Source organism: Orcinus orca, chromosome 9, assembly GCF_937001465.1.
Source record: "Orcinus orca chromosome 9, mOrcOrc1.1, whole genome shotgun sequence".
NCBI classification, from domain to species: domain Eukaryota; kingdom Metazoa; phylum Chordata; class Mammalia; order Artiodactyla; family Delphinidae; genus Orcinus; species Orcinus orca.
Window position 1 is genome coordinate 105,121,565 of NC_064567.1, and position 15,028 is coordinate 105,136,592.

A 15,028-nucleotide genomic window follows, 5' to 3' on the forward strand; every position below is an offset into this window, starting at 1 on the left:
AAAAAATCAGGAATCTTGGGATTTCTTGGGATAGGTCTATACTTCACAGAGTTAAAAAGAAAATTAGTGGGACTTCCCTGGAGGTCCAGTGGTAAAGACTTTGCCTTCCAAGGCAGAGGGTGTAGGTTCGATCCCTGGTCCAGGAGTTAAGATTCCACATGCCTCATGGCCAAAAAACCAAAACACATTTTAAAAAGTAGCAATATTGTAGCAAATTCAATAAAGACTAAAAACAGTCCACATCAAAAAAATTAACCAAAAAAAAGAAAATCAGTGAATTATATACTAGCACTTACAAATTTACCCTGAAATCAGCATAACAAAGACAGAAAAACCAAAAAAGAGAAAAAAATCAAAAACAAATATGAAGGGACAGTCGAGCGCTATGGAGAATAAAACAATAGGAAGTCACAAATGTCAGCAGGTGGGCCATCATAAGAAAAGAGCCACAGAGGAGGAGCTTCAAGATGGTGGAATAGGGCTTCCCTGGTGGCTCAGTGGTTGAGAGTCTGCCTGCCAATGCAGGGGACACGGGTTCATGCCCTGGTCTGGTAAGATCCCACATGCCGCAGAGCAGCTGGACCCGTGAGCCATGGCCGCTGAGCCTGCGCGTCCAGAGCCTGTGCTCCGCAACGGGAGAGGCCACAACAGTGAGAGGCCCACGTAGGGCAAAAAAAAAAAAAAAAAAAAATGGGTGAGTGAATTGTGATGTGTGGACAAAAAATGTTGCCAGCCATTCCAGTAAACAAAGAATATTGCCGCACCATCAGGCTACTGCGGAGAGGATCTGGGATGGAGAAAAGCAGGACACTGGCCCCAGATAGCTGAGGTGCAGATCAAAGGAATGATTTCAACCCATGTCCCCTGCATTGGCAGGCGGATTCCTAACCACTTTACCACCAGGGAAATCCCTAGTATTTTATTTTTTTAAAAAAAGTACTGAAGGGCTTCCCTGGGGACACGGGTTCCAGCCCTGGTCCGGGAAGATCACACATGCCGCGGAGCAACTAAGCCCGTGCACCACAACTACTGACCCCGTGTGCCTAGAGCCCGCGAGCCACAACTACTGAGCCTGCATGCCACAACTACTGAAGCCCAAGCGCCTAGAGCCCATGCTCAGCAACAAAAGAGGCCACCGTAATGAGAAGCCTGCGCACCACAACGAAGAGTAGTCCCTGCTCGACACAACTAGAGAAAGCCCTCAAGCAGCAACGAAGACCCAACGCAGCAAAAATAAATTTTTAAAAGTACTGAAGCAAACACAGTGAAACATTGATTTGTTGTAGCAGAATAGTGGGTACGGCGACCTCCTTGGCAGTCCAGTGGTTAAGACTCTGCATTTCCACTGCAGGGGGCACGGATTCGATCCTTGGTTGGGGAATGAAGATCCTACATGCCGTGAGGCATGGGCAAAAGAAAAAAAAAATTAATAAAAAAAAATTGAGAACAGTGGGTACGGGTACCCTGGCATTTCCTGGTATGTTTGGGAGCTGCTGCCGTAAAGCACTGTGATGTACACTCAGGATGTGTGCTGGCTGGTGGAGGGGGCCGCGTGCACCCGCTGCGTGGGGCTGGGCCATTGTGATGCGTCACAGAAGGTGATGCAACAGAAGAGCCTGAGGCATCTCAAGGTTTGTTCACTCGGTTTCCTCCTCGAAGGACAACCACCTGAGAAGTAAGAAGACAAAACCCAAACCAACACAAAGCGCATTATGGATCGCATCATGTTTTCCATCAAGTAGCAAAGAGACAGCGGACGGTATCCCATCTACCAGCAATTTGTTCCTCGTGGGGAAAATGAGTGGAAGACCCAGGTCGAGGTGGAGCGCCTGGCTCTTCAGGGCTCCTTCTGAGGAAGCCAGCAGCAGCCCAGGCAGGAGCACTGTGCTCTCCGAGCAGGAAAACCCTGACGCCAGCGGGTACATACTTGCAGGGGGGATTCAGTAAGATCTGGTGGTATATGTGTCATGTGTCCTATGTGCTCTGTTCACCTGGAAAATAACCCTCCTTTATAGAGAAAGCGTCTGAAGTTTCTCTGAATCCCAGTACTTTCTGTGGACTGCTGTCTTCTTTCTACGGCAGGGTTTTTAGGTGAATTACAGCAAGTGGGGGACAAGGGTTATAAAAGAGAAGACATTCTTTCTTAATGTCACTTTGGCAGCAGTGTGAAATTATGTGATTGTAACCTGCAGCATCTCCGGTCATTCGTCAGTGGCCTCTTGCCCGGTCTCTGTCGTGTGCAGGGTCCAGCGCTGAGCTTTACGACTCTGGACACAGAGGGCATTTGTTACGTCCTTGGGTGAGAATTGACTACACAGGCTGTTAGTGGGTACACATTTTGAGCTAATAACTGTCTCCTCTAGTTAGAGCACGTGAGGAGACAGCAGGAAAGCCCCGGCCACTTGGGTGGCCCAAAGACCCAAGACCCTTCACCTGCCCCCTTGGAGCTGCCTGCTGGGAAAACAAAACTAAGAGTAATGAAGTAACCGTCCCCATGGTAACAGCTAAGGTTTAATCAAAAAGCTTAGTTAACCTTTGGTTAATGAGGTATGTGGTGATTTTCACTAAGCCAGTCCCTCGGGAGGGGTCCATGACCTGAGTAACTCTCTTTAGACAGTGGATCCCCCAGGTGACCAGTGAGATTTCAAGGTGGTTTTAAGACTGCACGTTCGGAGAAGAGGGCTGGGAAGACCTTCCTCTCTGTTGCTTTTAGCACATTCTCACCACCCTGGATGGACAATAGACATGATTGCTTTTTGTAGATGGATAAGCCACTTAAAGATTCTATATGGGGGGAATTAGGTGGCTCATTCTGTAGAGGAACAAAATTTGCCCTCCCCCCATAAAATATGTCTCTTTGGCATGAGGGTTCATTTAGGCCGATTATTTTGAAGAAACAGAAGACTCAGGAGGTTCTTTTTACCTTCCCCTTAGCTGTGTAAAGAACTGAGATAAAGGGACCGTCCCTGGAACAGAGCTATCAGCAGGGAGGGATGTCTGCAAAGAATTGGGGCAAGGGGTGGGGACTGGCAGGGCCCAGACATCAGAGTCCACTCTGTGTCCCACTGTCTCCGCTTTTATATACCAGACACTTGCTTTTCCATCCCCATGTGAACTGCCTCCCTCCCCTCTGAAGTCCCAACCCTGACCTCCTCTTCTGCCTTTAGCTGAAGATGGTATTTGAGGTGAGGGTCTCAGCCATCTGGGCGAGCGACTTCGGGCGAGCGACTTCGTTTTCCTGGCCTCCCTCACACGTACGTGTTATAAAACTTGTGTTTGCTTAATCTGTCTCAGGTCCATTTAATTCTTAGACCAGCCAGAGGAACCTAGGAGGGGAGAGGAAAATGTTTTCCTCCCTGACAGTCCTGAGTCTATACTCCCTGCGGGGTTTGAGCTGCTTCGGGAGCTGTCAGGTTACAAGCCCAATGGACAGTCCAGCTCAGGAGCAGATCCCTGAGGGAGTAAATCTGTCCATTTGGTCAACTAGCTCAAACGAATTCAGGAAATTCCTGTCTGGTTCGCATAATGTTAAACAGCAATGTTACTTTCTGTGGCCTGGGGGTTTAGGTTAATTACAGCAAGTGGGGGACAAGGGTTATGAAAGAGAAAGACATTCTTTTTTAAAAAATGCACTTAGGCAGCAGTGTGAAATTATGACAGTAAACTGCAGCCTCTCGAGTCATTCATTTGTCAGTGGCCTCTTGCCCGGTCTCTCTCGTGAGCAGGGTGCAGCACTATGAATGAAGCAGCTTCCAGACTTGAGGTCCCTTGCTCAGCCATTCTTCATTCGCCTGGAGCAGGGAATTCTGCCTTTCTGTTGATGGAAACTAGCTCGTAACAGGTCAAAACCCCAAACTCAAACTGCTCAAAGGACTTGCTGAAACTCAGGCCCAGCAGTGCCATAGGGGCAGGGCGGGCAGCAGGAGGTTGTCGCCAGACTGTGGGCACACGTCCGTCTCCAAGGGTCCGAGGGACCTGGTCCCCATTTACGTGGCCTGAGGAGGCTGAGGGCCGGCTGGGTCCTGGGCACCTGGCTCCCTCAGTGATGATGGCCTGGCAGGTCTGGGAACCTGGCCCTGAGGGCACTGCCAGCTGAGATTCCTCAGCGGGGCCTGGGCACTGGCAGGAAGACCCAGACTGTGTGCTGGATGAGCGCCCCCTGGCAGGGTGACCGGCCCGCACAGGGACCCCCGTCCCCTCAGCCATGGCCTGGACCTCGGAGGGCGAAAGTCAAGACGTGGGACCTGAACAAGTAAGATGTGGGGTGATGATGCCGCAAGGGCGCATGGAGAAGGAATTTAATGCCTGTCTTTCTCTTTCTTGTCTACGACCTTTAAGAGCATTACACCTTTAGATAGAAACTTGCAGGACAGAGGATAACATTTGTTTTGATGGAGGTTTATAGGAACATCTTGACCTGACCTTCCCGGACAGCTGCGAGAACAAAGGCTCTGACACCAGGAAGCCTGCAGCAACCAACCACGCCCATCCCCCACCTTTCCTACTAAAGCGCTTTGCTGAAAGGCTTCAGGGAGTTCTGGGGATTTCAGGCGTGAGCCACCATCTCCTTCATCGGCCCTGAAATAAAACTTTCTCTGCTCCACGCTCCAACGTTTCTGTTTTGTCTGCCCTCACTGTGCATTGGGCCCACAGACTTGCGTTCAGTAACAACGCCCTCTTTCCTAAGTTGTGACCCAGTGCCTCTCCTGCTACGTCAAGGTGCCATCTGTAATTAATGAGTGATTCACCTTTACCTAGTTTTTCGTACATTTTAAATAGAAATTTCAGTCTGCCACCTTAGAGTACTTTGTCCCAAAGCTCCTAGCCTTCTGTCTTAACGTGGTTAGCCTATTTTAGCCATTGTCTTTTTTTTTCTTTTTAAACAATCTTTAAAGTTGGATGTGAAAAGGTTATAACCGGGATCACATTGTAAAACTCTTTGGAAAAATCTACTGAGGCTGACTGTGCACAGACTCTACCACCCAGCAGTTCCTCTCTTGGGAGTTCACCTAAATGAAATACACACGGTGTGTTCATCAAAAGCCACGGACAAGAGCGCTCACAGCAGCATCGTTTGTAAGACTGCAACGGTGTTGTGCATCACGGCCCCTAATGCCCACCAGCGTTAGGATGGTACCCGTCTGTGCACTCACACAGTGGGGTACTCTGCAGTGATAAGAATGAAGGGGCTCCAGCCACGCAGCGTGAGGCCATGGATGGCTCGCGAACATTCAGAGGATCAGCCACACATATGTTCCGTTTACGATTCTTCCCAACCAGGAAGCCTACTCAGTGGGCACAGAGCCTGGGAGAGAGGTGCCCTTCAGGGGCGGGAAATGCAGGGTCTGATGGGGGCCCAGAGGGGCTGCTGACCAGCCGCCGTGCTCTTTCCTTGTTCTGGGTGAAGTTACATGGATACGTTCATTTTGTGAAGGTCCACTGAGCTGTGTGATGGTTTGTGCTCTTTTCTGTGTGTATGTTGTACTTCAATAAAAAGCGGGAAAGAAGGTTAGGATTGCTTTCAAGAATTTTATCAGATAGTTGCTCATTGTCGTAGTTCTTTAGCTGAATACCGAATTTCCACAAAATCAGACTCTGACTTTTCTTTTTTCTCTTTGGCTCACACTACATTGCAGACCTCTAAGAAAACAGACCTCTGTTTTCTTCTTTATAAGCATTTATAGGCATAAAAACATGGAACAGCATGACAGTAATGTGTGTGAAAGAGAGGGGTGTGTATGTATGTGTGAATATGTATATGCACCAGCCTGAATACTGTTTTCCCTCAATTTCACAGATAGTGGATTAGGAATTAAATTAACTCACATACTCAGCCTAGTCCTGTTTCTTGACTTGGTTGTAGAGGTTAAAGTTCAAATTAAAGGTTAAGGGTGGTGTGTTGTTAAATTCTTTTTGCTGTTCTTCTTCTTCTTTTCAGGTTAACTCGATCATGGAAGACTGTCACGAGTGTGGTGTTTATACTGACATTTCTTCTTCTAGGTGAGTCCTCCTAAATAATGATCCTTGAAGCCATTTCACAGGATGTGTGTGGTGAGAGACATCACAGTGGAATGACTCACATTTGTAATAAATGCCACAGGAGCCTGGAAGGGACTGCACGCTCTTGAACCATTCCTTTTTTTTTTTGTCTTTTATTTCTGATCGTAAAAGTAATATGGGCATCTTTGTGAAAACTTAGCAAGTACTTTATTTCTCTTAGAATCACAGTTTAAAATGAAAGAAGTTGCTGTGAAGTTAAGAATCCTTTATATTTTTATTGCAAACACATACAATTGACCTTTTCTAAATCTGGGTGACTCATCTTATGGGATTTTGACAACCAAAGGCTCTGGCTTATCATAGGATTCTTGAAGAAATGATGGAGCATGCAGTTTGCAGTTTTCTGACTGTAAATATCACCCATCACAAACCCTAGCACACCGGAAACCTGCTCTGTGGTATGCAGACAACCTGAAGTGTAGACTGCCCATGAAAGAGTTCCACCCAGTTCCACCACGAAATGCTGTTTTACATGGCACTGGGGGCTATTTAGCTGGGACTGCATGCAGATACCTGGACCGAGGGCTCTGTGAAGCTTGCACCAGCCTTCCTTTAGCCGCATCTTAGTGCCCTGAGCACCCACCCCATCTCAGCAGACCTCTAGACTAGACTTTGAACATTCCAGTTCCTACCGAGAACTGCACGCTGCCTGGCTCTGCTGCTTCCAGCTGTCTGGTCTTCATCTCTGCTGATTTCAGTCTGTGAACCTCAGGGGGCCACCCCCGCACCCTCGACCCCTTGCTGCTGCCCGCCCCTGACTCATGAACCCTCTGTGATGAGATTTCCCACAGCTCCACCCTAGCCCCATGTACAGTGATCCACGTCTGCTCTTCTTAGGCTCCACCTCCCTGCCTGTGTCAGGAACACGCCATGTGAACGGTAGAACTATTTGTGCTCAGGATTTTCCTTGTTTTGGAAATGAATACCCTATATTCCTTTGATATCTTTTAAGATACATCTTCACAGTGCATGCAAACTTCTTCTTTGTCTTTCCCCACTGTAAGCTTGCCCAGTTGCCCACAAAGGGGCCAGATCCATTTTAGACACCACTGATGTGTGAATGATTTCAATGGAATTAAAGTGGACTCAGACCCTTTTTTTTTTTTTAATTTATTTTCGGCTGCATTGGGTCTTCGTTGCTGTGCACGGGCTTTCTCTAGTTGCAGCAAACAGGGGCTACTCTTCATTGCGGTGTGCAGGTTTCTTATTGCAGTGGCTTTTCTTGTTGTGGAGCACCGGCTCTAGAGCACAGCCTCAATAGTTGTGGCACACGGGCTCAGTAGTTGTGGCTTATGGGCTCTAGAGCGCAGGCTCAGTAGTTGTGGCGCACGGGCTTAGTTGCTCTGCGGCATGTGGGATCTTCCCAGACCAGGGCTGGAACCTGTGTCCCCTGCATTGGCAGGCGGATTCTTAACCACTGCGCCACCAGGGAAGCCCCTCAGATCCCTTTTTTTTATCTACTGGGGTGAAATCCACATAACATAAAATTAACCATTTAGAAGTGAACAGTTTAGTGGCATTGAGTGCATTCACAGTGTTGTACACCCACCACTTCTAATTCCGAAACATTTTCATCAACCCCAAAAGAAACCCCACACCCATTAATCAGTCACTCCCCATTGCCCCTCCCCTATCCCCTGGCAACCACCAATCTGCTTCTGTTTCTAAGGATTAACATGCTCTGAATGTGTCATATAAACGGAACCATACAATGGATGACCATTTTTGTCTGGCTTCTTTCACTAAGCATCATGTTTTTGAGGCTCATCATGTTGTAGATGAATAAGTGCTTCATTCCTTTTTGTGGATGAATAATATTCCATTGTATGAATAGACCACAACTTGTTTATCCAGTCAACTCTGGATGGGCATCCACTGCTTCCACCTTTCGGCTGTTGTGAATAGTGCTTCTATGAACATGTGTATACATGTACTTGTTTGAATACGGTAAGTCCTCTACATACGAGCCTTCACGTTGTGAACTTCCAAAGATTTGAACGTACGTCCACATGTCCAATCACATAACTTAGTTCACATGTCTGGTGTACATTGTCATGTGTGTGCATCCTCTATAAGTGGTTGTGCTTTTGTGTACTATACAGTACTGTATAGAGTACTGTAGGACAGTATCTTTATTTCTTGCCTGTTCCCTCGATGCCAGCCCCTGTATGCCAGCTGTTGTACTACTGTACTTTTCAAGGCACTATGCTGTAGAATTTAAAATGTTTTCTTTATTTTTTGTGTTTGTTTGTTTTTTATGTATTATTTGTGGGAAAAGTATTATAAGTATTTGGACTTATGAAAAAATTGGACTTATGAACTAGCTCTCAGAACAGAACTCATTCACATGTAGTGGACTTACTGTACCTCTTTTCAATTCTTTGTATTATATTCCTACTAGCAAATTGCTAGGGAGGAATTGCCAAACTCTTTTCCAGAGAAGCTGCACCATTTCACTTTCCCACCAGCAATGTATGATGGTCCCAGTTTCCACACATCCTCACCGACACTTGTTATTCTCCATTTTTTAGGATTGTAGCCATCCTGGTGGATGTGAAGTGCTGTCTCATTGTGGTTTTGATTTGCATTTCCCGAATGATTGATGTTGACTAATATTGAGCCACTTTTTATGTGCTTGTTTCACATCTATATATCTTCTTTGGAGAAAGTCTCTTCTAGTCCTTTGCCCATTTGATTGGGCTTTTGTCTTTTTGTGGTTAGACTTGTAAGAGTCCTTTATATTAATATATTCTGGATATTAGACCCTTCTCAGATATATAATTTGCAGATATTTTCTTTCATTCAGTAGGTTGCCCTTTCACTTTTTGAGTAATGTCCTTTGATGCACAAAATGTTTTAATTTTAATGGTGTCATATCTAAGAATCCATTACTAAATTTTCGGTCATGACAATTTACTTCTATGTCTTTTCTGAGAGTTGTATGATTTTCGCTCTTATATTTAGCTCATTGATCCATTTTGAGTTAATTTTTGTATATAGCATGAAGTAAGGATCCAAATTCATTTTTTAGCAAATGGACATCCAGTTATCTCAGCATCATTTGTTGAAAAGACTATTTTCCCCATTGAATGGTCTTGACACCCTTGTCAAAAACTTCAATCAGCCATAGATGTATGGGCTTATTTCTGGATGTGAAATTCTATCCCATTGGTCTATATGTCTATCTTTATGCCTGGACCACATTGTTGGAATTTGACAGGGATTGCTTGGAATCTATAGACAGTTTCAGATAGTATTGTCATCTTAACAATAGTAAGCATCCTGATTTATTTACATCTTTACAAAATACCTTTCAGCATTCTTTTATAGTTTTCTGTTTAGGTTGTAAAATGTGTCTCCTGTAGGCAACATATAGTTGGATCATGTTTTTTTAATCCATTCTGGCAGTCTTTATTTTGATTGGAGAGTTTAATCCATTTACATGTAAAGTAATTACTGATAAGAAAAGAATTCCGCCATTTTCCTATTGTTTTCTCTGTCTTATACCTTGTTTGGTCCTCATTTTATTCATTATTGCCTTTTGTGTTTAATTATTTTTTGTGTTTTTTTTTTCTTGGCTGTGCCGCACAGCATGTGGGATCCTAGTTCCCTGATAAGGGATCAAACCTGCACCCCATGCAATGGAAGCACACAGTCTTATCCACTGGACCAACAGGGACGTCCCTGTAGTGTACTGTTTTGATTTTCTTCTCATTTTGTGGATATGTTTTAGAAGTTTTCATGGTGACTACCAGGGAGATTACAACTAACACTCTGAATTCATAAAATATAGCCTGAATTGGTACCAACATAACTTCAACAGCATATAAATACTCTGCTCTTATACAGCTACATCCCTTCCTCTTTTATGCTGTTGTCAAAAATTACACCCTTTTTTTTAACACCTTTATTGGAGTATAATTGCTTTACAATGGTGTGTTAGTTTCTGCTTTATAACAAAGTGAATCAGTTATACATATACATATGTTCCCATATCTCTTCGCTCTTGTGTCTCACTCCTTCCCACCCTCCCTATCCCACCCCTCTAGGTGGTCACAAAGCACGGAGCTGATCTCCCTGTGCCATGAGGTTGCTTCCCACTAGCTATCTATTTTACATTTGGTAGTGTATATATGTCCATGCCACTGTCTCACTTTGTCACAGCTTACCCTTACCCCTCCCCATATCCTGAAGTCCATTCTCTAGTAGGTGTGTGTCTGTATTCACGTCTTACACCTAGGTTCTTCATGATTTTTTTTTTTCCTTAGATTCCAAATATATGTGTTAGCATACGGTATTTCTTTTTCTCTTTCTGACTTACTTCACTCTGTATGACAGACTCTAGATCCATCCACCTCACTACAAATAACTCAATTTCATTTCTTTTTATGGCTGAGTAATATTATATTTTATATATGTGCCACATCTTCTTTATCCATTCATCCAATGAGGGACTCTTAGGTTGCTTCCATCTCCTGGTTATTGTAAATAGAGCTGCAATGAACATTTTGGTACATGACTCTTTTTGAATTATGGTTTTCTCAGGGTATATGCCCAGTAGTGGGATTGCTGGGTCATATGGTAATTCTATTTGTAGTTTTTTAAGGAACCTCCATACTGTTTTCCATAGTGGCTGATTCAATTTACATTCCCACCAGCAGTGCAAGAATGTTGCCTTTTCTCCATACCCTCTCCAGCATTTATTGTTTCTAGATTTTTTGATGATGGCCATTCTGACAGGTGTGAGATGATATCTCATTGTAGTTTTGCTTTGCATTTCTCTAATGATTAATGATGTTGAGCATTCTTTCATGTGTTTGTTGGCAGTCTGTATATCTTCTTTGGAGAAATGTCTATTTAGGTCTTCTGCCCATTTTTGGATTGGGTTGTTTGTTTTTTTGTTATTTAGCTGCATGAGCTGCTTGTAAATTTTGGAGATTAATCCTTTGTCAGTTGCTTCATTTGCAAATATTTTCTCCCATTCTGAGGGTTGTCTTTTGGTCTTGTTTATGGTTTCCTTTGCTGCACAAAAGCTTTTAAGTTTCATTAGGTCCCATTTGTTTATTTTTGTTTTTATTTCCATTTCTCTAGGAGATGGGTCAAAAAGGATCTTGCTGTGATTTATGTCATAGAGTGTTCTGCCTATGTTTTCCTCTAAGAGTTTGATAGTTTCTGGCCTTACATTTAGGTCTTTAATCCATTTTGAGCTAATTTTTGTGTATGGTGTTAGGGAGTGTTCTAATCTCATAGTTTTACATGTACCTGTCCAGTTTTCCCAGCACCACTTATTGAAGAGGCTGTCTTTTCTCCACTGTATATTCTTGCCTCCTTTATCAAAGATAAGGTGACCATAGGTGCGTGTGTTTATCTCTGGGCTTTCTATCCTGTTCCATTGAGCTATATTTCTATTTTTGTGCCAGTACCATACTGTCTTGATTACTGTAGCTTTGTAGTATAGTCTGAAGTCAGGGAGCCTGATTCCTCCAACTCCATTTTCTGTTCTCAAGATTGCTTTGGCTATATGGGTTTTGTTCTGTTTCCATACAAATTGTGAAATTTTTTTCTAGTTCTGTGAAAAATGCCAGTGGTAGTTTGATAGGGATTGCATTGAATCTGTACATTGCTTTGGGTAGTAGAGTCATTTTCACAATGTTGATTCTTCCAATCCAAGAACATTGTATATCTCTCCATCTATTTGTATTATCTTTACTTTCTTTCATCAGTGTCTTATAATTTTCTGCATGCAGGTCTTTTGTCTCCTTAGGTAGGTTTATTCCTAGATATTTTATTCTTTTTGTTGCAATGGTAAATGGGAGAGTTTTCTTAATTTCATTTTCAGATTTTTCATCATTCGTGTATAGGAATGCCAGAGATTTCTGTGCATTAATTTTGTATTCTGCTACTTTACCAAATTCATTGATTAGCTCTAGTAGTTTTCTGGTAGCATCTTTTGGATTCTCTGTGTATAGTATCATGTCATCTGCAAACAGTGACAGCTTTACTTCTTCTTTTCCAATTTGGATTCCTTTTATTTCCTTTTCTTCTCTGATTGCTGTGGCTAAAACTTCCAAAACTATGTTGAATAAGATTGGTGAGAGTGGGTAACCTTGTCTTGTTCCTGATCTTACTGGAAATGGTTTCAGTTTTTCATCATTGAGGACGATGTTGGCTGTGGGTTTGTCATGTATGGCCTTTAATATGTTGAGGAAATTTCCCTCTACACCTACTTTCTGCAGGGTTTTTATCATAAATGGGTGTTGAATTTTGTCGAAAGCTTTTTCTGCATCTATTGAGATGATCATATGGTTTTTCTCCTTCCATTTGTTAATATGGTGTATCACATTGATTGATTTGCATTTATTGAAGAATCCTTGCATTCCTGGAATAAAGCCCACTTGATCATGGTGTATGATCCTTTTAATGTGCTGTTGGATTCTGTTTGCTAGTATTTTGTTGAGGATTTTTGCATCTATGTTCATCAGTGATATTGGCCTGTAATTTTCTTTCTTTGTGACATCTTTGTCTGGTTTTGGTATCAGGGTGATTGTGGCCTCATATTGTGTATCCACTAACATAGATCTATAATTATTTTTATGCATTTGTCTTTTTAATCATGCAGGAAATAAAAAGAGTTATGAAGCAAAAATACAATAATACTGGCTTTTATATTTACTTATTTAAACTTATAGTTGCCTTTACTGGAGATATTGATTTTCTCCAGATGACATTGACTCATGACATTGACTAGTGCCCTTTCACTTCAGCCTGAAGGAGTTCCTTTAGCATTTACTGTAGGGCAGGTATTCTGGCAATAACTTCTTCAGTTTTTGTTTTCTGGGAATGTCTTAATTTCCTCTTCATTTTGAAGGATAATTTGGGTGGATATAGAATTCTTGGTTGGCATGTTTTGTTTTTTTTTCCTTTCAGCATGTTAAATATGTCATCCCACCAACTTCTGGCTTCCATAGTTTCTGATAATATTCAGAGATCTGATAATATTCTTATTAAGGATTCCTTGTACTTGACAAGTAGTATTTATCTTGCTCTTTTCAAGATTCTCTGTCTTTGGACTTGAGGACACAGTGGGGAAGGGGAAGGGGAAGCTGGGATGAAGTGAGAGAGTAGCAATGACATATATACACTACCAAGGGTGGGAGGGAGGCTCAAGAGGGAGGGGATATGGGGATATATGTATACATATAGCTGATTTACTTTGTTGTACAGTAGAAACAAACACAACATTATAAAGCAATTATACTCCAATGAAGATGTAAAAAAATAAAAAAAAATTATCTGTCTTTGACTTTTGACTGACTGATTATAGTGTGTCCTAGTATAAGTCTCCTTAAGTTTATCCTAGTTAGAGTTTGTTAAGCTTCTTGGATGTGTAGATTTATGCTTTTCATCAAATTGGGAAGTTTTCAGCTATTATTTATTCAGATATCGTTTGCTCTGTCTTCTTCTGGGACTCCCATAGTGTACATTGATAAGTTTGAGGCTGTTTTGCAGGTCTCTCAAGCCCTGTGTACTTTCTTTATTCTTTCTCCTCCTCATCGTCATACTTGATAATTTCAATTGTTCTGTCTCTGAGTTCATTGATTCTCTCTTTTGCCTACTCACATCTGCTGTTGAGCCCTTTCAGTGAATTTTTTCATTTCAGTTATTGTACTTTTCAGCTCCAGAATTTGTATTTGGTTCCTTTTATAATTTTTCTATTGGTATTATCATTTTATTCATACTTCATTTCTTTGGTTTTCTTTAGTTCTTTGTCCATGGTTTCCTTTAGTTTTTGAGCATATTTAAGACAGATGGGTTATAAAGTTTTTGTCTAGTTAGTCCAATGTTTGGGCTTCCTCAGAGATGTCATGGCCAGTTTATGTCTTGAAATCTTTCAACAGACATTGCAGCCTCCCAGAAAACTGTTCTAGCCCAAGGGAGTGGGTAGAAACAAAGGTCAGCCTCTGCACCAGCTAATCAGGGGAACACTAGGCAGGTCAAAACTCAGAGTCACACTAGTTGAAGAACAATGTCTGTATTAGACCCCTGGCACAACATCTGCACCAGAAACTTTGGCTGCCATCTGCACAGCCACTGCCACCATTCTGGGGAGTGGGAGATGGTAGGGCAGGTGAGCAATAATGCCGCACTGTTCTCTTTCCAAAACTAATCTGCCCTTTTCTTCAGTCCTCTGGTTGCTGTAAGTTCGAGATTAGATTTCAGAATTCCAATAAAGTTGGTCCTGTTAGTCTTTGCAAGCTTATGATTGTTTCAATGAAGGAACACGCTTTTGAGCCCCTTATGCTGCCATTTAAAATTATTGTCACCCAAGAATCTGATATAGCTTCCCTGCTTAGAGAAATCTCTATTAATATATGTTGTCCACAAAAATTCAATTAACAATTAGGTTAAGAAGAAAAAAGAGGAATTTTATTCAAGGCAAACTGAGGATTATATCTCAGGAGACAGACTCTCAGTAGTTCTGAGAACTGTTCCACCTGTTAGAAGTCGAAGGCACATATACATTTTTGAGACAAAAGCTCATACGTCAAAATGACATGCTGATATTTATATAAAGTTCACTCCCGTCTTTGAGGAACCCTGGTTAATGTGTAATGCAGATGCACACTGCATATTAGGGAGGGAGGAGGCCCAAATGGACACAGAGAAAGAACTTAAATTTTTTTTTTGTCCTGCCTGAAAATATGAATTTTGTTTCATCAATGTAAAATATCTTATAACTGTTTCCAGATAAACTATTTAATCAAAGTCAATCTTTTCCTTAACAGGATTTAGAAATCACATGAGGCTTAAAGAAAAAGAGTTTCCTCAAAAATCCAGACAATTTTATGCTGTAATTGCAGAATATGGTTCACAGCTTTACAATTACCAGGTGATGTATGTCACTCATTTAAAATCTAACACACTAGATTTGTGATTCATTACCCTTTCTTTCTTCCCTGTTTCTCCC

General features: G+C 42.4%; 1 protein-coding gene across 1 annotated transcript in view; it reads left to right on the forward strand.

Moving 5' to 3' along the window:
- Positions 1–1,585: 1,585 nt before the first annotated feature.
- The window catches only part of SUN3 (Sad1 and UNC84 domain containing 3), a 40,379-nt gene continuing 26,936 nt past the window's right edge, over positions 1,586–15,028 (forward strand). Inside the window, exons 1-3 of the mRNA XM_049715186.1 lie at positions 1,586–1,943; positions 5,939–6,000; positions 14,847–14,950. Of these exons, the coding sequence (XP_049571143.1) occupies positions 1,798–1,943; positions 5,939–6,000; positions 14,847–14,950 (312 nt within the window). The 5' untranslated portion in view covers positions 1,586–1,797. The remainder of the gene's footprint in view (positions 1,944–5,938; positions 6,001–14,846; positions 14,951–15,028) is intronic.